We start from the raw sequence: 23,062 nt of genomic DNA on the forward strand, positions 1-23,062 counted from the left end.
TTTTATATTAATATAGTATAACTGCTCTGATATAAATGTTAACTTCAATATCAAGTTAAGCCCAGGTAATAACTCAGGAATTCAGCATTCAACAAATATTTAAGTTCAATGCACATAGGAATATGCAAAATTGTAATAGGGAAGGAAGAGCACTATCGGTCAAGTTCATTAATGGATGTATTGAAATTTTTTAACTCAAATATAAGATATATTTATCTGAGCAAGTTACTAAATTAAACCAGTGCATTGTTATGTACATGGCAGTTTCTGTTTCTATTTTGCCTTGTTGGTTGGAAGATTTAAAGTAACTGCATCTGAGCCACGGACAAAATGGGACCACACTTTAAATCATAGATAGGAAAAGCATCTGACTGTGACTATGGTGTATATAAGTGTGTGTGTGTGTGTGTGTGTGTGTGTGTGTATGTAACAAGGAATGTTGCCTGGAGTCTTAAAATTTTAAACAAAATGGGTTTAAAGTATAAAAAAAGAAGGAAGAAACTTGTTTATGTATTTCTACCATCCAAGATACCATGAAGAGTTACTACAATGTAGAAAGGATTGGTAGTTGAGAAGTCTGGAAGTCAGCAGGGATGAAATCCAAAAAAGGAAGTAATAAGATAGATGAATGCAGATGCATGAGTGTTCAAACTATGGCTAATAAGGAAAATGAACTGGGAATCCTAATGCAGTAGGGCAAATTTGACCTCATGATATTAGAGAGACTTGAGGTGAGAATCATGCATGAAATATGGCTTTGGAAAGGCATACCTTCTTCAAGAAGAGAAAAATAGATTAAAAGAGAGTGAGAGTTGTATGTTCATGTGAGGAAATCCAGGGGGAAGCATGGTGGAGTGCACTTGGATAAAGTCAAGTGTTGTGGGGAAGAAAAATGAGAGTGTTGTCATGATCAGAGTACTATATACTAAAGCAATAAAAGCCTGGCCCAAAGGCATGATATGGTAGTAACGTGAAGTTTTAGTCAGCTTAATTTCTGTTGTAGTCCTCTCTCTGCCAAAAGCAGAGCAGCTAATAATTTCTTTATTTACCTCACTGGTAAAGGTGAAGGAACCAAACAAGGGAAAATTCTTTTCTGGATCTAATTCTCACCAACAAGGAGGAGCTGATTAGAAGTTGAGAGTAGTCACTCAGTCAGTGAGGATTTATTAAGTACTTACTATGTGCCAGGCACTATGTTCAGCAGTGGGGATACAAAGAAAGGCAAAAGAGACCCTTCCCTTGAGAAGCCCACAATATAATGGGAGATATATAAGAAGCAAACAGATATGTACTGAGAAGCCATATACAGGATAAACAAAAAACAATGAACAGAAAATATTAGAATTAGAAGGATTCAGAAAGACTTCTTCTAGAAAGGAAAATTTTAGCTGGGATTTGAAGGAGGCCAGGGAAGCCAGGAACTAGAGATTAAGAGAGAGGATTCCGGGCATGAAGGACAGCCAGAGAAAATGCCTGGAGCCAAGAGATGGAGGGTCTTGTTCATGGAACAGCAAAGAGGCCAGTGTCACTCTATCAGGAGTGGATTGGAAAAGTGGAAGGAGGCTAGGGCTTTGTGAAACAGAAGATTTTGTATTTGATTCTGGAGGTGATAGGGAGCCTCGGTACAGTCTTGTATAGATAATGTTTTCAAAGGGTACAGAGAGAAGATGGTTAGGATTCCATGGCTTCCAGTTCTGCTGGGAAAGTTGGCCCAGGAGAGATGGAGTGTTCTCAAGAACGAAATTCTGAAGATACAAATAAACAATTCTAAAGAAAAAGAAAAAGGGAGTTATCTAAAGAGACTAATGTGGATACATAGAGAAAGTATCTGCTAGCTTAGATTTTAAAAGGACACTGAAGATGACAGATAGATGACAGTAAGTAAATTAGCATTTATTAAGTGCTTACCATGTGCCAGGCTCTGTGCTATACATTGGAGATACAAACAGAATGAAACCACTTCTACTCTTGGGATACTTATAGTCTAATTGATTTTGTAAGACTTGTGTCAGTAGTGCTAAACAAGGAATGAGCTGAGGTTACAAGGAAAGCTAAGAAAAAGGGGTATTTAAAGCTACTTTGGGCAAAAGAGCAGTACCTAAGTGGGGAAAAAGAACCACTGTTTGGGGTGTATAAGATAATTACAATGGACACTGGAGAAAAGGAGATGCTTAGCTCTTAATTTGCTTCTCTTCTCTAAGGAGAATGAGTTTTGAGTTGGAAAGGAGAGAACCTAAATGCCTAATAGGCAGTTTATATTCAAGAAAAGTGAATAGGTAGTAAGAGAATACCTAGCTGCCTGACTCATCTATATCCTTGGATATTGAAAGAATTAGTCATTGCAGAGCCACCATCATTTGTATTTGAAATATCATGGAAAATGGGAGAGATACCACAAGACTGGAGAATGGCAGATGTCTCCATTTTTAGAAAAAAGAAGCCAGTGGATTTTAAAAACTACTGGCTCCTGTTTGACTTTGATTCCTAGCAAAATTCTAAAATGTATGCACACACATATACATATTATATATGTATATATATGTGTGTGTGCGTGTGTGTGTATATATATATACACACATATATATATCCTGATAAAAATTCAGAGGACTTACTAATGAACCCATGAATAATCAAGACAGCTCTCTCTGGTTAGCTTCATCTTCCCAGGGACATATTCATTCCTTCAGAACTGCCCTTATAGTACTGCCCTGGATAGGACTCCTCAGCAAGGAGAAAGAGTTCAGGGTTTCTAGCAAGTCAAGTACCTTACTCTTCTGGAAAACTCTACCTCCCAGGGACCTGTAAAATCCTCCACACTTAAAGTACTGCCTTGGGTTCTCCACTCCACTCTTCTCCCACCTCATAACAAGGGGAAGGGACTTAGGGTTATAGAAGAAATGCAGATACTCAAATGCAGAGTACAGTCACATACTTTCTCGCACCAAACTTAAACTTTTGTCAGTTACTTGTTATGTCTAATCTTGGTTTTCCTTATTCTTTTTATTGAGGTCTTGTGATATCTCATTTATATTATTAAAAGAGAACATCTACATCTAGAAGAGGAAGTAGTGATGATAAAGAACCAATATGGTTTCATGAAGAACAGTTTATGCCTGACTTTTTTTTTTTTTTTGACAAGAGTGACTGGACTGATAAGTCTGGAGATAGATTTTACCTAGATTTTAGAAAAACATTTAATGAAATATCTCATGGCATCTGTAGGGGGGAAATGGAGAGACATGAGCTCAGTTGGGTAAGTTCAGAACTAGTTGAACAACAGCCCCATAATGGTCATTAAGAGTAGGAATTAGCTTGGAAAGAGGTTTTCAGTGGAGTGCCACTGGAGGCATTTTGTATTTGGCTTTTTTCTTTATCAGTTATTTGGAGGAAGGCATAGATTGTGTGTTTATCAAATTTTTAGATGACAGACTTGGGAAAGATTGCTAATAGAAGGACAAAGACTATATTCAAAAGATTTTGACAGGCCAGAACATTGGACTAAATATAACAAAATGAAATTTAAAAAGGTAAAGCCTTATAGTTGAGGTCCAACATAAATTTCACAAGAGCAAGATGGAGGTATGGTGGGATAGCAGTTCATTTGAAAAAGATCTAGGAAATTTAGTGGACTATAGGCTTAGGATTTGGCACCAGTGTGATGTGGCAGCCACAAAAACTAAGGTACATATAGACTGGGACTATGGAGGCGATAATCCTCCTATAATCTTCATGGCGAGCCAATACTTGGAGTATTGTGTTGAATATGGGTACCAGTTTGATAAGAGATTGATAAACCAGAAAATGTTTAGAGACAGGCAGCAAGCATGGGGAAGCACATTGATTTCATTCCATTTGAGGATCAGTTGTAGGACTTGAATTTAGCTTGGAGAAGAAAAAACTTGAGTGTTACATAATAGTTGTCTTTAAGTATTTGAAAGGCTAACATATGAAAGATGGATTATACTTGTTTTCTTTAGCCTCAGAGGATAGAACTGGGCCTGTTGTGTAGAAAGGTAGAGACAAATTTAGGATTTGTAGAAAGAAAAATTTCCTTGCAATTAGAGTTGACCTTTAAAATTGTGTTTAGAGGTTTCCCCTTCACTGAAGGCCCTTTAAGAGAAGCCTGAATGCCAGGTATTTATAAAGGAAATTATTCAGATGCTGATTGATGAGACATGGTTTCAGGAACACCTGATTTCAAGTCCTCCTTCTGACACATACTAGTGTGACTATGGGCAAGTCACTTAACCTCTCGTTACCTCAAGTAACTCTTAAGACTTGATTCAGAGAAGTTGCTGGCCTGCACTGGTGGAGGTATTTTCCAAACTGGGATCTTCCTACACTGATGAAATTACAGACATGGATGCCCTTCTTCATCCCTCTCCTTGAGGGGGAGCATTTCACTTGAAAACAACATAAATAACTCTGTAATAGAAAGTTTATAGTAGCTTGTTGAGGTAAATAGAAATTATTCCTTTATTATAAGGGGAAAATAGTAGCTAGTCGAGTCATTATCCACTTAAGATTTCTCACAAATGTCACTGGAACTAGGACTATAATTTGAAACCCCTGATTCTCTAAACTGAAGCTATATTCTTGGTAACAATGTTGAAGCATTTCAGCATTCCATTTCTAACCTTAATAATTGTACAGTTGAGTTTCCAGGAGGTGGCGCCAACTGTGTGTCTTAAATTCTCAGGTTTCTTGGTGCATTTAAATATAATTTAACTTAAAAAAATTTGAGGAATGTATTTTATAAAGCCTTTTGTTCCTTTTTATTTATGAGTGTAACAGACTTATTTAAATCATTAGTTAACAAGAATTTGAGTGGTTTATATAGGAATAAACTATTCTTGAATAATTTTTTTAAATAATGAGCATTTCATAATTCATGAAAAACTCCTTTTGGAATTGTGATGGCATATTTAGGTTTCCTTTGTCTAGCTGTGTTATTTTGAACAATTCATTTAGCCTTTCAGGTTTTATTTCACCATATGGAAGATGAGGATAGTATTTCTTTTACCTACCTCACAGAGTTGTGAGGAAAGGACATTGTAAACCTTAAAGTACTCTATAATAGTGGGCTGTTGTTATCATCTATAAAATGAGTAGGTTGGACTCTGTGATCTCCAACTCCTTATGATTCCATGACTCTCTTCTATTGCTTCTATATAGAGGATATTTTATTTAAAAAAATTAAGATGGATTATTTAATTTTGCTTTTTGAAGCATTTTGAATTTTCTAGCTATCTAGAAGATATGGTTGGATATGAAAAAACCAAGATAGGAAATTAGTTTTGGAGAACTGTTTAATCATTATTACATTGGGTGGCTTTCTGCAGCGACATTTTCTCTTGAACACTGAGTGCTGACTATTTCATTTAGTAATCCTGAAGACAAAGGTAGAAACATGTTCTGAAATATCAAACTTAGAAAAATGTACAATATTTGTCAATTTCTTTATCACTTTAAGGTTTACAAAAGTATTTTGCTCACAACTCTGTGACATAGTTTGTGCAAAGATTATTTCCCCCATTTTGCAAAGGAGCAAAGGAATCCAGCTAGTAAATATTAGGACCAGGGTGTGAAACCACAGCTTGAATGCAAGTCTTGCTATGTTTCCACAACACTCTGTTGCCTCCACTAATGCTTAAGAGCTTTTGACAACAGTCTTGTCTAAAGGTGGTGGGTTTTTTGGGCCATATTTATATATTTTTGAAACGTAGAAGATGTTGTCAAGACATATGTTTTTCTTTATGTACCAAAATTGACCTGCCTAGGAATAACATTGACCAGTGATTTCTTCGTTTTGGAGAACCACTAAAATTCAGTTACCCCATATACCTTGGTTTTGTTTGTTTTTTCAGTTTCTAGGATACAAGTATATTTCAGTTTAGCAAATGTACATCAGGCCTGCTGTTTTATATATTCTCTTTTGTCACTGATTTGTTGATGTCAACAGATTTTACTTTTATATCAGTGGGGAGGGATGCTATTATAATGGTATTATGGAGAAAACTGTTATTAAGCTTGTACCTAGCCAGTCAGTGACTAAAAATGATATTTTAAGTTTACTTTGTGAACCAACTGTTTGTGATAAGTACTGGCATGTTTCTTAGAGGGTGGCACATGAAGCCTTTCTCTGTGGTTTACTGAGGCTGGCTTTGGTACTGGGAAATGAGCTGAGATTTATTACTTACAACCGCAGGAAATTGGAACAGATGATGGAGTCTAGATGTGTTGATAGGCAGTAATTGCTTTGAAAACTGAGGCTCATGGGTTCACCTTCACTAAAGCCACTTTACTTTTTGTACCTTTGTCCCAATTTATTTTACTTCTATTTATAATCTCCAGTCACTTCTTCAATGTACCCTTGTAGACTTTGCTTCCCGCTTTTAGCAGATCAGTTTCTTAAAGCTGTTAATATGCCCAGAATGACTGTTGCTAATAGATGTGGTGCTCATATCACAGTGAAGTCTGGGACCCTGGGGGACTTTTGTTTAGTCCTGGTTCAGCCACTTACTTTCTTTGTGAATTTGAGCGACTTATTTTGATCTCTGGGTTTCAATTTCATCTGTAAAGTGAGGGAGTTAGATTAAGTGATCTCCAAGGACCCTTGGCATAGTAGCATTTTATGATTTGCTATATTATTATTATATTAATGATATGTTAACAGGATTATGTTAATTGATCAATGAAAACTAAAATAAAAACATTTCTTAAAGTTTATACTTCCCACTGGTTCTGGTTCTATGGGTGACGTTTTCATTTCATAAGAGGTATACCATGTATGAATTGGAAGAGCTCTTGTAGATCATCTAGTCCATCTGGGCCAGCAGGCAGAAGCAGTCAGGATTGCAGGAGAGCCAAATTAAAGTATAATGAGTAAATATTTAATAAAATCAATAAAAATGCAATAGAACATGTTGTTTATTGTTGTAGTTCAGTCCTGACCCACTCTTCATGACCCCATTTTGGGTTTTCTTGGCTAAGATACTGGAGTGGTTTGCCATTTCTTTCTTTAGCTTATTTTACAGTTGAGAGAACTGGGGCAAGCAGGGTTAAGTGACTTGCCCAGGGTCACACAGCTAGTAAGTGTCTGAGGCCAGATTTGAATTCAGGGAGATGAGTTTTCTGACTCCAGGCCCAGCGCTCCATCCGCTGCCCCACAATAGAACATAGGTAATGATAATTTGTGGTTTTCTGAGTCAATATGGGTCCACAGGGATCTATTTCTGTGTGAATTTGACACCATTGAATTCTAGTCTTTACTGAGGAGTTTGAAAACCAGAAGGCTGTCACTTGCCTTCAGGTCTGTGGTGAGTCAGAGCTAGTGCTAGAACTTGAATTACTGAGTGTCCTATGTGTTTTCTGGTGTACCACATGCCTTTTTCAGGAAAGGTAATCAATAATACCTTTCCTATATTTAAATTTTTAATTTTCATACAGTATGGAAATTCTTCCCCCTTCCATTTGCTATCCTACTTTTTAGAACATAAGCAACACTTTGTTGCTTATGAAAAATAGTTCTGTTATTGCCACAAGGTGGTATTGACTTCAAAGTCACTTTTTAAAGTATGTATTTTAGAAACTTGGCATGAATTTTTCATTGCTTTTACTTTTAATATGTTGTATTTGTTTTTAGGTTCCTCTTTTGGAAGGCTTTAATGGAAGAGATGTTTTATTAAAAAAACAGTTTTCACTCCCCTGATGTTGGTATACTTTCTAGTCTTCCTTTCATTTGTCCATTCTGCACCTGTGGTTGTGTAAGATTTTGCCTGAATTGACCTTTCCCCTTATTAATACCTTTTATAGACATGCATTTTAATCACTTGAAACAATTGTCACACTATTGTTTGTGACTATGTTGCCAGACAGTTAAACAGATACAATCATGAAATAAATATTTGTACTTACTTTAAGATTAGATTTCATGTTTGCAAAGCCACATTTCCTTTGTTTTCAGTAGTCGAATGATATTTTACTTCAGTATATGCCAGTGTTCTTTTGGCCCCCATTTTTACATTCCACAATATTTTTGCAGAGTCATAGAGTTCTAGTGCTAAAAAGAATGTTGAGATCATCTTTTCCCCATCTCTGCCTGCCTCAGATTTCAATTCTACCTAAGGTGTTTCTTGGACACTAACCTATCCATATAAATGAATTTAGTGAAGATTGCAAAGAATGGAGAGGCACTGTGGTGTCATCAGAGCTGGCCTCAGGGCCAAGAAGATTTGGGTTTAAGTCCTGCTTCTGACATGTTCGCTGTGTAACTCTGGACAAGTCTGTTAAGATCTTAGTGGCCTATACAATTTTCTAAGGCTTGTGAGAAGATTTGTTGGGGGGGGAGGTGAGAGAGAGAGAGAGAGAGAGAGAGAGAGAGAGAGAGAGAGAGAGAGAGAAAGAGAGAGAGAGAGAGTGAGTATGTGTGTTTTCTCATTCTTGTATCAGTGAAATAACAAGTCGAACCCCTAATCATATCCTTTAAAGAAGGATGTTTTCAACTCATGCAGTTTTTAAAGTCCTGGAAGTAGTCTATAGTTGAAAAGCATTTGCATTATTATAGATCCTTTGCTTTTTTCAGTCTTTGTGGTGACTAACTTTTTTTTTCTTTCCCCTTTCAGGCTATTTTTGAGCACCTTCACGTTAGCTGTTTCAGCTGGTGCTGTTTTGCTTCTTCCTTTCTCAATAATCAGCAATGAAATCCTCCTTTCTTTTCCACAAAACTACTATATTCAGTGGTTAAATGGCTCCTTGATTCATGGTTAGTATATGTTGACAACTATGATTTAAAATTGATATTTTTCTAAGTTTTTTTTCCTCCTTTCTATGTCCATATCTTTTAAAAATTGTTTTTGAATCTTTGGTAGGAATTGAGGAAGTAAATTTATTTTAGTTTTCTGTTTCATTTTCAAGATTAAAAAAAAGTATGCCAAAAAGCTTTGATGAGGCTTTAATAGAATCAGAAAATCTGATTTTACATTTTAATATTGTTATTCTATCACTAGTCTAAATGGTATTTGTGAAAAACTTGTTTTAGTCAGTAGTCAATTATTTGCAGTCAATATATTTTTTTAAAAATTAAAAGTTCCTTAAATGAACAGGTAGAGTGATTTGTTTAGAACCTACCATATGCAAGAGACTGTGCCAGGTGCTAGATAAGGATAAATTCACATCACAGCTACTCTTTTTAAAAGGGCCAGATACCCTCACTAGCTGCCAATCTACTGCAACCCATAGGACAGGCAAGCCAACCTAGTTGAAATAAGGTATCCCAGAAGAGAGACAGGAGGCAACATGTGCCAGGCATGTCACATCACCAATGGTACCACCTGTACCACTACCTTCAGATCTTGGTGGAGAGAGCCCAGGACCCTGAGCCCAAGAACCTTGGGAATAGCCACACCATCATCCTGAGAAGCAGCCTGGAGACTGGTCCTGCAACAACGGTTATTGAGTACCCAGAAAAGGAAGTTCTAGTCACCATGGTCCTTGGAGATGGAGTCCTCAACATAGAAACTGGCATTGGAGGAATAACAGGAAAGAAGAGGCATGGTCTTCTGCTTTGCTGCTGTATCCTAAGGACCATAGGATCTTTACATCTGACTTTCATTCGAAACTTCCCAGATGTAGTCTCCCTGTTAGACTGTGAGCTCCTAGAGAGCTTAGTACAGTCTTCATATTGTTAGACAGATAACACATAGGAGGTACTGGAGGTTTCAGACTCCAGTATCTAACAGGTTCACTCTTGATCTGATGAGACAGGAAAACAGCTTCAAAGGGGTTAATAATAAGCTTTATTCTAGTTTAGTCTTCTCTGGCCCTCCTGACTCCAGGGCTGGTACTCTACTCACTGCGCCACCTAGCTGCCCCCAGTCTAATCTTCTCTAACAAGACTATTGCTGATAACGGAAGCACCACAAACTCCTACAGCATTCCCTAATCACCCTTCTCGCAGGGGCTGGGGAGAAGGAGGGGGCAACTACCCCTACATCTTGATGGGGTTAATTGAGACAGGTACCACTTGTGCATCCCCTAAATCTCCTCAAGCCTCAATGGGGGCTGGTTGAGGCAAACGCAGATTCCCCTCTCCCAAGTTTTGATGGGGGCCAGTCAAGGGACGCAGCAGTCCAGCTTGTGCATTCAACTATAAAGGTTCTTCAGCTCACTAACCAATGCCCACCTGTTTTATAGGGCAACAGACAAAGAAGGCATATTGCCAGCAATAGCCTCACAAGTTTATAGCACTTCATCCCTGTATCTCACTGCGCAGTTGCAGTGGATGTTTACAATTTCAGCACACATGTTTATATTATTTATCATTATATAATGCTGCACAAGCATGGTGGAGATGTTTTGAACCATGAGCCTGGGAACTCATATCTAATACCTGGGAAAAAGAGATTGTTATGGCCATGGACCCTGGGAAACTGAACTTTAAGAAATAATAACAAAAATCCACTTTCACACACTAAAATTCACCTTACTGATACATATGTAGAAAGCTCTTCACAAGTCCTCCCTCCCTCGCTCCCTCCTTTCCTTCCTTCTTCCCCTAAAGATGCTAGGTAGATAGTGCAGAGAATAGAACATTGGACCTGAAGTCAGGAAGACATTGTCTCAGACACGTAACTGTGTGACCCTGGACAAGTCACTTAAGCTCTGCTTGCCTCAGTTTCCTCATCTGTAAAATGGGGATAATTATAGCACCTACTTTTCAGGGTTATTTTGGGAATCAAATGAATAATGTTTGTAAGCACTCGGTACAATGCCTGGCACATAGTAGGTGCTTAATAAATGCCTTTTCCTTTCCCTCTCCTCTTTTCCCTTTCTCCCTTGCCTTCCCCTCCTGTCCCCTCTTCCTTTCTTACCTTCCTGCTTTCTTCCTTTTTGGACATTTCAAACTCTAGGTGTATAAAATAGAGCTTCTCTATTTCCCCAAACCCAGCTTTCTTCCAAAATTTCCTATTTCTGACAAGAATACCACCACATCTTCCTGCCAATCCGGGTTTATGACCTTGTTTTATTTACTACTTATTCTTCCTCACCCCTCATAGCCAATCAGTCATCAGATCTTGTTGTTTCTAAGTCTGCCACATCTCTCTCACATATTTTCTTTATCTTTTTGTCACTTTCAATTTTATTGATGTGTTTTGTTTTTACATTACATATATATTTACATATTACTTCCCATTTTATGAGAAGTCTGTTGTAACAAGATAAAAACAGTTGTAAAACTAATAATACAGTTACATCATCTGAAAGTGCATGCATCATTTCACGTCTGTATAACTCCTACCACTTCTGTTTTTTTTAATGAACAGAATTCTGTTTTCTTTGCCTCCTATCTTCCACTCCTTTGAAAAAAAAGAAAAGAAAAAAATCAAATTTCTTGTAACAAATATGCATAGCTAATCTAAACATGCTGTTGCATCATTGCTGATAAAAACCCTTCTGTAACTCAGTAGGTATAAGAGTTTCTGAACAAAACTTTCCTTACCTTATGGCCAGCTTAGGGATGAGCCTCTCTGAATTTAGCTATGCGGGTCTTTGAACAATAGACCAAGAACCCATATCCTATTTAATTCAGCAAGCATCAAATGGCTGCTATGTGTAAAGTACTGTATACAAAGTCTTTCCATGCTTTAGATCCTATGAGAACTTGTGTCTTAGTGGTAGAGGCTTTGAGAACCTAGGGATACTTCCATACTACAGTGAGGAATCAGAATAGAATTTTAATGTAATAGCTATATGGGGGAATCTTTTTTTTACTCCTTCCCTGTTTCTTCCCCCCGCCCTTTTTTTTTTCCACTAATAGTAAAAACCTTTAGAGAAACATTGTAAGAAACAATGTGCTTGTTCTAAGAACAGAAGGACAGAGTAGAAACTAAGACTACCTTCTCCTTTGTGCTGGACCAGAAGAAAAGTGGACTGAGGAAAGGGAAGCAAGCTGGCCAGTGTCTGAGACCCATAAAAAAATGGAATAAGTTATCCAGAGCACTCCTTGGAACTTAAATGTCCTTGGGCATCCATACTGGAAGAATTCCTGGCTTGTCCATCATTCTGATAACGCCTTATTCTGCTGCAGTTAATGATTTCATGCCCCGCCTTGCAGAAGCTATCACTAGTGAATTAGAGTTGGACATATTTCTGAATCCATTACAGTAGGAGAGATAAGTTTCTGGGCTTTCAATTTGGAACGTTTTCTAAATGAAGAGTGGATGAACCCTTTCGGAAGAGTTTGTCAGTATTGATTACGTTCTTTAGTGCAATTAGGAGTGATACAGTTAAATGGGCTTATATGGACTGGCCTGCTTATTGGAAAAATGTATTTCTTGCCTTAACAAATAATGTAAATAATAATAATGATGCCTAATGATTACATAGTACTTTCTACGTGCTAGATAATTATGCTAAGCACTTTACAAATATTATCTCATTTGATCCTCACAACAACCCTGGGAGGTAGGTGCTCTTATCATCCCTATTTTACAGTTGAGGCAGAGAGAGAATTTAAATTACTCGCCCAGAATCACACAACTAGTAAGTGTCTGAGGTTAGATTTGAACCCAGGTCTTCTTGAGTCCAGGCCCAGCTTTCTGTCCACTGGGCCATCTAGGCTGCTCATAGAAATTATATGGGAATACCTAGATGCCATTATGGAGAGGGATTAAAACAGAATCATATCTAAGTAGTTAAAGACAGCCGTAGTAGCAACAAATTCATATTATACATATTATGAAGAAGATCAGGATAAAGAATGATATAGGCACTACTATCAATGTCCACATATTTAGGAGTGGGATTAATGTTAGGTAAATAATAGAAGTTACAAGCACACATACACAATTACAATCTAAGGATATTTTTGTTTTAGCTTACATGTTCTCTGTATCTTAGTTTCATAATGTAAAATAATAGGCTTGGACTCAATGTCCTCTAATATTCCTTCTGCCTCTAAATCTGTTATCTTATGCTAGTTGGTCTTGATTTCTTATGCTCTTATCTATTTGAATATCTGTACATGTCAATAAAAGTTATAGAAAAATTTCTCTTTTAGAAAGAAATATTCATAATTCAAGGAATCAGGCTTAAAAATAGAATTTTGTGACATTCCATTTATAAATTGGAGATTGCTTGTTACCTGTAGCTCTTCTTTTATAGAACATGCTCATAATGCTTTTGTAGACCTAGAAATATATAGAACCATATGACGGTTGGTTGGATGGGATTGGGTACAAATTAGAGAATTTGAATACTTTCACCTTAAGAAAGTATTGTCAGTGAAAGTTATGTGATATAATTTTGAACTTTTAAACATCTGTGCAGCTAGGTGGTAGAGTGGATAGAGCTCTAGGCCTGGAATCAGGAAGACCTGAGTTCAGATTTAGCCTCAGATACTTATTAGATGGACGGATCATTTAACCTTTGTCAGCCTCAGTTTCCTTATCTATAAAATGAGGGTACTAGTAGCAACTGCCTTATAGGGTTGTTGTGAGGATTAAATGAGATAGTGTTTGTAAAGCACTTTTCAGAATGCCTGGCATGTGGTAGGTAATTAATAAATGCTGTTCCCTTGTTTTCCTTCCCTTTTCTTTCATTGGTGTGACTGTTCCTTCTCTTGGCACAGATTACAATCTTCTGTTTCATCTCCACTTTTTCCCATAAATCTTCTGCCTCTCTAGAAGACGAAAATGCATGTGTGCGTGTAGCTACACACACACACACACACACACACACACACACACACACACACACACGCACACACAGACTTATGTGTCTTCTCTCCTATCTATACAAAATCTTTGAGAGTCGTCTCTATAGTAGTCAAGGAATGAGGGTACAAGTGGGGAACAAGTAGACTTTTGCAATAGAAATTTAACAATGGGCTACATCTATGCTGTCTCAGAAAGAAATCCCATTGTATTTTGTCGATTATGAAAAGCATTTGATTTGGTGGAACAGAAATCACTTTTTTACAACAAGTTTTCTCCAATTTACATATCAGGATCATTCAGGATTCCTTGGAAGACTCATGACAGAAGTAACTTTTCTATGGTCTTATGATGATAAACATCAGGTGATGCATAAAACAGGGAGAAAGATGCTCATCAAGTTTATTCACCACTGATGGAAGAGAGGTAGCACACAGTTCAGGTTGAGGAAGGATTTCCTTTGGACATTGAAGTCTTTCATATACTCCTGTTTGCGTCAAATCTTAGAACATTGAAGAGCTTCCTGAAAGAGATCTATAATCACTTAAAGGAGTTTGGCCTGTCTGTCCACACAAGAAAGACCAGGGATGAAGAAAGTCTGTTGTCTAGATTTCAGCATGTACTTGGGCATTCAGCCTATAGGTATTTGTCCAGCAGTGTGTATATCTGGAATTCAGATATATAGACAATTCAGATGGACAATAATCGAATAGCAAGAGGAGAGTGGGCTGGATTTCTTTCAGTAAATTACAAAGTTCTTTTATTAAGCCCATGCTTTCCTTGGTAGCGTGGCTCATCCTTTCAATACTAACATTTTATGAGTACTTTCATATAATAGCAAGATTTAGATCACCACTATCTGTGTAGAACTAAAGATGAGTATTACCCAGAGGGAAATGGAGAGGTAAATGGAAATGGAGAGGTTGTGTGAGCATGCTGAAACATATGACCAACTAGGAACTGAGAAGAAGAATTGAAAGGAGGAGGTCATCAAGGAATTATATGACAGGAAGAGAAGATGGGCTGGTCATATAGCAAGGGAAATGGATGACAAATAGATTGTCATGGTGCTCCACTCGTACCCTCTCAGTGTCGGGAGAAATCAATGAAAACTTCCAGCAAAATGGGTGTATCCCCTCAGGCAAACTTTTAGGAGAAAATGGATAAAATTTGCACAGGATGAATAAGCTTTGATGGGTTTCACATTGCATTGTTGGAGGGGATTCTTAGATCAAGATCACGGGTGTGTATGAGTATACATGTGTACAAATATTCACACTTATTTTAAATAAAATTTTCCTGTTAGCAAGCATTTGTTTTCTGTCCCTTGCAACTCTTGCCCACTCCAGTTAACTAAGAAAACAGAACCTTTTACAATATTATTTTATTTTTCCCAATTACCTGTAAAGGCAATTTTTAACATTCATTTAAAATAAATTTTGAGTTACAAATTTTCTCCCCCCCCTTACCTTCCTTCCCTAAAACAGTAAGCAATTTGATATAGGTTATATATGTGCAATCATGTAAAACATATTTCCCATGTTGTGAAAGAAGAACCAGACCGAAAGGGAAAAAAACACAAAAATTAAAGTGTAATGCTTTGATCTGCATTTAGACTCCATGCGTTCTTTCTCTGGATGTGTATAGCATTTTTCATTATGAGTCTTTTGGAATTATTTTGGATCATTGTATTGCTGAGAATAGCTAAGTCATTCACAGTTGGTCACCATACAATATTACTGTTACTGTGTATAATGTTCTGGTTCTGTTCACTTTACTTGGCATCAGTTCATGTAAGTCTTTCCAGGTTTTTCTGAAATCATCCTGCTCATCATTTCTTACACCATAATAGTATTCCATTCCATTCATATATCACAGCCATTCCCCAATTGATGGGTATCCCCTCAGTTTCCAGTTCTTTTCTACCACAAAAAGAGCTGCTGTAAATATTTTTGTACATGTAGGTCCTTTCCCCTTTTTTATGTTCTCTTTGGGATACAGATTTAGTAGTGGTATTGCTGGATCAAAGATGTGCACAGATTGATAGAATCTTTTTTTTTAAAGCAAATGTGCATAGACAAAGCAAAATATTAGCCATGTTTAGAAATGTCTGTCTCATTCTGCATATTGAGCCCATTGCTTCTCTGTCAGGTGGTGATATGACAGAGCCATACATGCCATTCTTCATCACCAGTCCCTTGCAGTTATGGTTTACCATAGCATTGGTGAGGTTTTCTTAAGACTTTTAAAATTATCCAGTTTTAGTGTTGTTAGTTTCATTCTGTATCATTTTATACAAGTTTCACTAGTTTTCTGAAATTGTCCCTTTTGCAATTTGTCAACCTCTTAGTTGCTTTAACTTGCATTTTCCTAATTAGTAGTGATTTGGGGAACTTTTTCATGTGACAATTGATAGCTTGGTTTTTTAACTGTGAAAACTACTTGTCATGTCCTTTGACCATTTATCTGTTGAGAAATAGCTCTTATTCTTATAAATTTGAATCAGTTCCTTATATATCTTAGAAGTGACATCTTTATCAGAGAAACTTCCTGCAAATTTTTCATCTAGTCAATTGTTTCCTTTCTAATCTTAACTATATTGGTTTTGTTTTTTTTTTTTAAACTTTAAAAATTGTTATGTAATCAAAATAGTTCATTTTATTTCATTATCCTCTGTATGCTTTGTTTGCTTATGAGCTGTTCCCTTATCAATATATCTAAAAAGTAATTTCTTCCTTGTTCCTTTGATTAATTTATGTTTGTATACTTATGTATTAAGTGTAACCTTTTATATCTAATTCATGAATCATTCGGGAGCACATCTTGGTTGATGGTGAAAGGCATTGATATAAACTTCATTTTGACCATTTCCCATGAGTTTTTGGTAGATAATGAATTTTTACCCCAGTAGCTGTTATCTTTGGATTAATAGAATACTATGCTGTGTTCATCTGCTTCTGTATGTTGTATACTTAATTTTATCCTACTAATTAACCTCTATTTTCAAACCAGTGCCAGATTATTTTTATGATTATTGCTTTGTAGTGTAATTTGAGATCTGATCCTGGTAGACCCCCTTCTTTTCCACTTTTTTCCCAATTTTCCTTATTCTTGATCTTTTGTTCCTTTAGTTTCATTATTATTTTTTCTACCTCTACAAAATAATTCTTTGATAGTTTGATTGTTACGGCACTGAATAAGCAAATTAATTTAGATAATATTGTTATTGATAATATTTATTGGCTTAGCCTACTTGTAAACAATTAATATTTTTTTACCATTTTATGTTATTTTTCAATTAATAATTTTTCTCTTCTTTTTACAACTTTTTAGAATTTTCAATTAACAATCATTTATATTATTTGTTTCCTATCATCTGCCAATTAAAAAAATGGGAAAACGAAAGCATTGTAACAAATGGGTATAGCTGAGTAAAACAAATTCTTACATCCTGTTCAAAAATATGTCTTTTGGCATCTTGAATCTGTTACTTCTCTGTCTGGAGGTTGGTAGCATAGATAATGGCTATATCATCCTAAGTCCTCTGGAATCATGGTTGGTCATTGAATTGATCTGCGATCTTAAGTCTTTAAAGTTGTTTGTCTTTACAATATTGTCATTGTATAAATTATTGTTCTGCTTTGAGTAATTATTGTTTCTCCAATTATTTAATAATGGAGTATTAGATAACATTATTTAATATTTTTGAAAAGAGTGTTTTGTAATTGCATTCATATATTTCCTGTGTAGTAGATAAACTTCTGAATATTTTATACATTGTGTAATTATTTTAAATGAAATTTCTTTTTGTGTGTCTTTCTGCTGTATTTTGTTGGTAATGCACAGTAAAAGTGATGATGTATGTGGATTTATTTTTTATTTTGCAACTTTGCTGAAGTTACTATTTTAATTAATTTTTTAGTTGGCTCTTGGATTCTTTAAGTACACTCTCATCTCATCTTCAGAAACTTTGTTTACTCCTTGCACATATGCATTTCCTATTTTTTTCTTTTTTTGTTTTATTGCTATAGCAAGCATTTTTTAAAACATTTTCTTAATTAGTGCTGGTTATTGTGGATATCCTTGTTTGATCGCTGATCTTGATGAAAAGACTCGTTTATCCTCATTATGTATAACACTGGCTTTTAATTTTAGATAGATGATTCTTACTATGTTAATAAAGGCTTATTTATTCCTATGCTTTCTAGTTTTTTAAACAAATATATATGTCGTATTTTGATAAAGGCTTTTTCTGCATCTATTTTTATAATTTTATGTTTTTTGTTGCTCTTTTTACTCACATGGTCTTTTATGTTTATAGTTTTCCTAATATTGAACTGACTCTGCATTCCTGGTGTAAATCCAACTGAGTCATAGTGTATAATCTCTGTGATATGTTGTTCGCATCTTTGCTAACATTTTATTTAAAGTTTTTGCATCAGGGTTCATTAGATAGAAAAGTTTTATTCACTCTGTTTTGACTCTACCTGGTTTAGGTATCATTAGATATATAGTTTTATTCCCCTGTTTTGATTCTACCTGGTTTGGGTATCAAGAGATATATATATCGTAGAACGAATTTGGTAAATTCCCTTTCTTTGCTATTTTTGCAGATAGTTTGAGTAATGTTGAAATTAATTATTCTCTGAATGCTTGATAAAATTTGCTTGCAAATCCATCTGGTGGTAAGTTTTTCTTCCTCTGGAAGCTTATTTATGACTTATTTAATATCTTTTCTTGAGAATTAGTTGTTTAAATTTTCTATTTCATCTTTTAATCTAGATACTTTATATTTTGGCAAGTATTCATCCACTTCACTTAAATTGTCATTTTTCTTGTATATTTTTGAACATAATAGTTTCTTATAATTTCCTTTTTTCTTCATCTGTCAGTTAATAAACATTCATTATGTACCTATTGTGTGCTAAGCACTGTACTAAACACAAGAGATGCAAAAAGCAGCAAAAAACAATCCCTACCCTCAAGGAATTGGCAATCTAATGGGGTAAATAAAAAACAAGAAATATGTATAAAAAGCTATATACAGGATAAATAGGAAATAATTAAAAGAGAGTAGACAGTGGAATTAAAAGGGGTTGGGAAAATCGTCCTGTAGAAGATGAGATTTTAGTTGGGACTCGAAGAAAGCTAGGGTAGCTAGTAGGTGGAGATGAAGAAGGGGAACATTCTAGACATGGAGGACAACCAGAGAGATGCCTGGAACCATGCGGATGGAGTGTCTTTTTAGTGGAACAGCAAAGAGACCATTGTCACTGAATACCAAGTAGAGGATTTTGTATTTGATCCTGGTGGTGATAGGGTGCCACTGGAGTTTATTGAGTAGGGGGGGCAACATGGTCAGATCCACACCATAGGGAAATAATGTTGGTGACTGAGTGGAAGATGGATTGGAGTAGAGAGAGACTTGAGGCAGGCAGACCCACCAGCAGGCAACTGCAACAGTCTAGACTTGAGGTGATGAGAGCCTGCACTAGAGTGGTGATGGTGTTAGAGGAGAGTATGTATTTGAGAGATGTTGTACAGGTGAAATAATTGACAGGCCTTGGCAACAGCTTGGACATGGGAGATGAGAGACAGTGAAGAGTCAAGGATGACTTCTGGGTTGTGACATGAGGGATTGGGAGATAGTGTTACTTAGGTAGTGATAGGGAAGGTAAGAGAAGGGGGGAGGGTTTAGGGGGAAAGATAAGAAGTTCTTTTGGGGCATATTGACTCTTAGATTCTACTGGACATCCAATTCAAGATGTCTGAAAATCAGTTGGAAATGTGAGATTGGAGGTCAGCAGATAGGCCAGGGCAGAAGAGATAGTCATTTGTTATGAATTCTTTTTTTTTTTTGATACTAGTTATTTTGCTTCCCTTTTTAAAATAAATCACATTAGCCAATGGTTTATTGTATTGTTTCTTTAAAAAACAAACATCTTCAGTTTTGTTTATTTATTCAATAGTTTTTTTCCCTTTCAAAATTTAAAATATTTTCTTTAATTTTTTCACAATTTCTATATTGGCATTCAATTATGGTTTTAAAATTTGTTGGTTTTCTAGTTTTTTTAGTTTTATGCCCCATTTGTTGATTTGGTTCTTCTCTTTTTTCTTGATGAAAGTATTTAGCAATATAAATTCTCCCTTAAGGACTCTTATTTGGCTGCATCCTGCAAATTTTGGTATGCTGTCACATTATTGTCATTACCTTTAATGAAATGATTTATTGTTTCTGTATTAGTGTGTTGCTCCACCAGTTCTTTAGAATTAAATTATTTGGTCTCAAATTAATCTTAATCTTTTCTTCAATAGACATTTACTGAATGTATTTTTTGTTGCATTGTGGTTAATAATTAATGTTAGTATTTCAACTTTGCTCCATTTGTTAAGTTTTATGCCTTAGTACATGGTTTGTCTTTGTAAAGGTGCTACGTACAACTGATAATATGTATACTCTTATATGTTTCCATTCAGGAATCTCCAAAAATGTTTCATATCTAATGTTAAAAAAATTCTATTCAAGTCCTTCATTTCTTTCTTGTTTATTTTTTATTATGTTTAGGAATGGTGGGGTACATTGAAGTTCCCTCAGTATTGTACTGTTTTCCCTTGTAACTCTTTTGGGTTTTCTTTTAAATATTACTATGCCATTTGTTACATATATGTTAAGTATTAATATTAATTCATAGTGTTTTAGGCATGCCTCTAAAACAAGCACCCTCTCAGTTCAGGTTCAGTGTTTGGACAAAGTCAGGCACTTGCAAGTCAATGAAAATTTTACAAAGGAGGTTTACTTTGCCCTAACCCAGCAAAGATATGCAATAAGTAGCTCTTAGCTTCTCTCGTCTCCATCAGGAAGCATGTCTGGTCATCAGGGCATGACAACTCATGCGGTCTTGTGCACCCACCAAGTGTTGAGAGGTGCTGACTACATGTAAGTGGGACCTTTTATGTTTCCAGACCAGTAAGGTGCATCCAGGAAGGTGGGACCAATCAGGTTGTGTCAGGGAAGGGAGTGTGGCAAGAAAAAGTTGGGTCTGGGTTAGGGAAACTGCTTACGAAACCACTGGGCCTATCACACATAGTCTGTTACCTTTCAGTAGAATGAAGTTTTCCTGTTTATATGTTTTAAACAATGCTATTGCTTACCCTGGAGATCTTGATTTGCTATCCTCCTTTATTTGAGTTTGACTGAATTCTATATATATCTTTATGCTTCAAATGTGTTTCTTACAAACAACATTTTGTTGGATAGTGCTTTCTAATCCATTGCTAATATGCATATTGAGAAACAGTGTATATAGTAAGTAGAGTGTTGGCCTTGGAGATAGGAAGACCTGGATTCATATGCCTCCTTTTACACTTACTGGCCATGTGATCCTGGCAAATCACCTAACCTTTTTCTGCCCTAGACAAACATTAAGGCTACAATTTTGGGGGGAGAAGAGAAGAACAAAAACTTTGTCATCTGAATTTAATTAGAATTTACATGTTGTTTATGTTAGATATTCAAGAGAAGGTGCTGACCTGCGTTGACAGAAGCAATTTCTTCATCCAGGAGTTCTCTATATGGATGAAATTAAAGATGCTGTACCTATGCATGCATATCTATTTTATTTCCTTAAAGATTACTTAAAGATTCCCTAAAGGTTACTCACATTAGCTGTTATTAGACAACTTCTGCCCATCATCTTATAGGTTCTGCTGTTGTTGCTCTAAGTCTCATGACTTAACTTTTTAGGACTTGTGCCCTACTCCTTCAGTGGCCTACTCATGCTTATGTGAATCTTTTTCAGCTTTCCCTCCTCCATTTGTAGTACTGCCCTGAAATATAGTAAGTCCAGGAGGAGAAGAAAGTTCTTTTATTTCCTTCTCTTCATGGACATCCATTTTACTGGGAGTGAGGGGGCTGCTGTTCTTTGCTCTGTCCCCTTGCATCTCATAGCCTGAGGCCCTGTTTATCTTCAAAGAGCAGAAATTGTGGTGGGTTGTCTATTCCCCTGAAAAGTAGCTCCTAAAAAAAAGTAGCTCCCAATATTGCCATTTTCTTTTACATTTTTAGCAGGCCTTCATTTTACTAGCAGATCCCTTTGTTGTTGTTTTTTTCCTTCACTAAAAATCTCAGTTTGGACTGGAAATCCCATAGTAGCCCTCCTTGATTTATCCGTGCTTCCCATCTTCTGGTGGTTCAGCTATGTAATCAGCTCACAGTAGTATTCCATCTCTTTTTTTTTTGGGCAGGGCCATTGGGGTTAAGTGACTTGCCCAAGGTCATACCGCTAGTACATGTGTCAAGAGTCTGAGGTCGCATTTGAACTCAGGTCCTCCTGACTCCAGGGCCGGTGCTCTACTCACTGCGTCATCTAGCTGCCCCTAGTATTCCATCTCTTTGAGGGCAGAGATGATTGTTTAATTTTTTGTTTCTTTAGCACCTATCAAGGTACTTTGGATCAGTGCTTAATAAGTGGTTATTAAATTGTTTTAGTCTCTTTCTATTTAGAGATAACATTCATCAATAAAATGGTTTATCCAAAGAAGTATTGGGGAAGCTGATTCAGGGTCTCCCCTTTTTTAGTAGTAGAATGTAAGTAGGCAGATGATGATTTGTACAGACTTAGTTTCTTACTTTATGAAGACATTTCTCTTAATAACCATTTGGTGATAGAATCTTTTCCATTGGTGAAGTTATATAAGTAATCCCCCAAGGTTTAACTCAGATCATCACTACCAAATGTGAAGTCTTTTCTTTTGATGGAAGTATCACTTTTATAACTTAAGATTTATTTTGGTTTTTAATTCAGTTCTAAGTGAAGGCTATGTTTGGTATGAATGATGCCATATTTTTGTTGTTTAGTTGTTTTTAGTCATGTCCAGCCCTTCATGACCCCATTTGGAGTTTTCTTGGCAAAGATACTAGAGTGGTTTACCATTTCCTTCTCCAGTTCATTTTCCAGATGAGGAAATTGAGGCAAACAGGGGTAACTGACTTGTCCAGAGTCGCACAGCTGTCTGAGACCAGATTTGAACTGAGGATGATGAGTCTTCCTGTGCAGGCCTGGTGTTCTATCCACTGTGCCATCTAGCTGCCCTTTATTCTTGCCAATGACAATTCAAAGACTGCCTGGGCTATAAAAGTCTGTTTCTCACTTATATTAATTATGTATATTTTGTTTTAATTTTGAATATTTGAGCAGATGGAATAAATCTAGGAAGACCAAATGAAACATTTCCTTAAAAAAAGATATTAATCATTTATGTTAATTACATGAAATTAGCCCATTTATTTTAGTTAATAAAGGAAAAATACAAAGGAGCAATGACTCTATGATCATAGCTCTATGAAT

At 36.1% G+C, this 23,062-nt stretch overlaps 1 protein-coding gene across 1 annotated transcript in view; it reads left to right on the forward strand.

The window, feature by feature from the left end:
* The window catches only part of LMBR1 (limb development membrane protein 1), a 198,603-nt gene that overhangs the window by 41,086 nt on the left and 134,455 nt on the right, over nt 1–23,062 (forward strand). Inside the window, exon 4 of the mRNA XM_036761244.1 lies at nt 8,625–8,764. Within this exon, the coding sequence (XP_036617139.1) occupies nt 8,625–8,764 (140 nt within the window). The remainder of the gene's footprint in view (nt 1–8,624; nt 8,765–23,062) is intronic.

This window comes from Trichosurus vulpecula, chromosome 5 (assembly GCF_011100635.1).
Source record: "Trichosurus vulpecula isolate mTriVul1 chromosome 5, mTriVul1.pri, whole genome shotgun sequence".
NCBI classification, from domain to species: Eukaryota; Metazoa; Chordata; class Mammalia; order Diprotodontia; family Phalangeridae; genus Trichosurus; species Trichosurus vulpecula.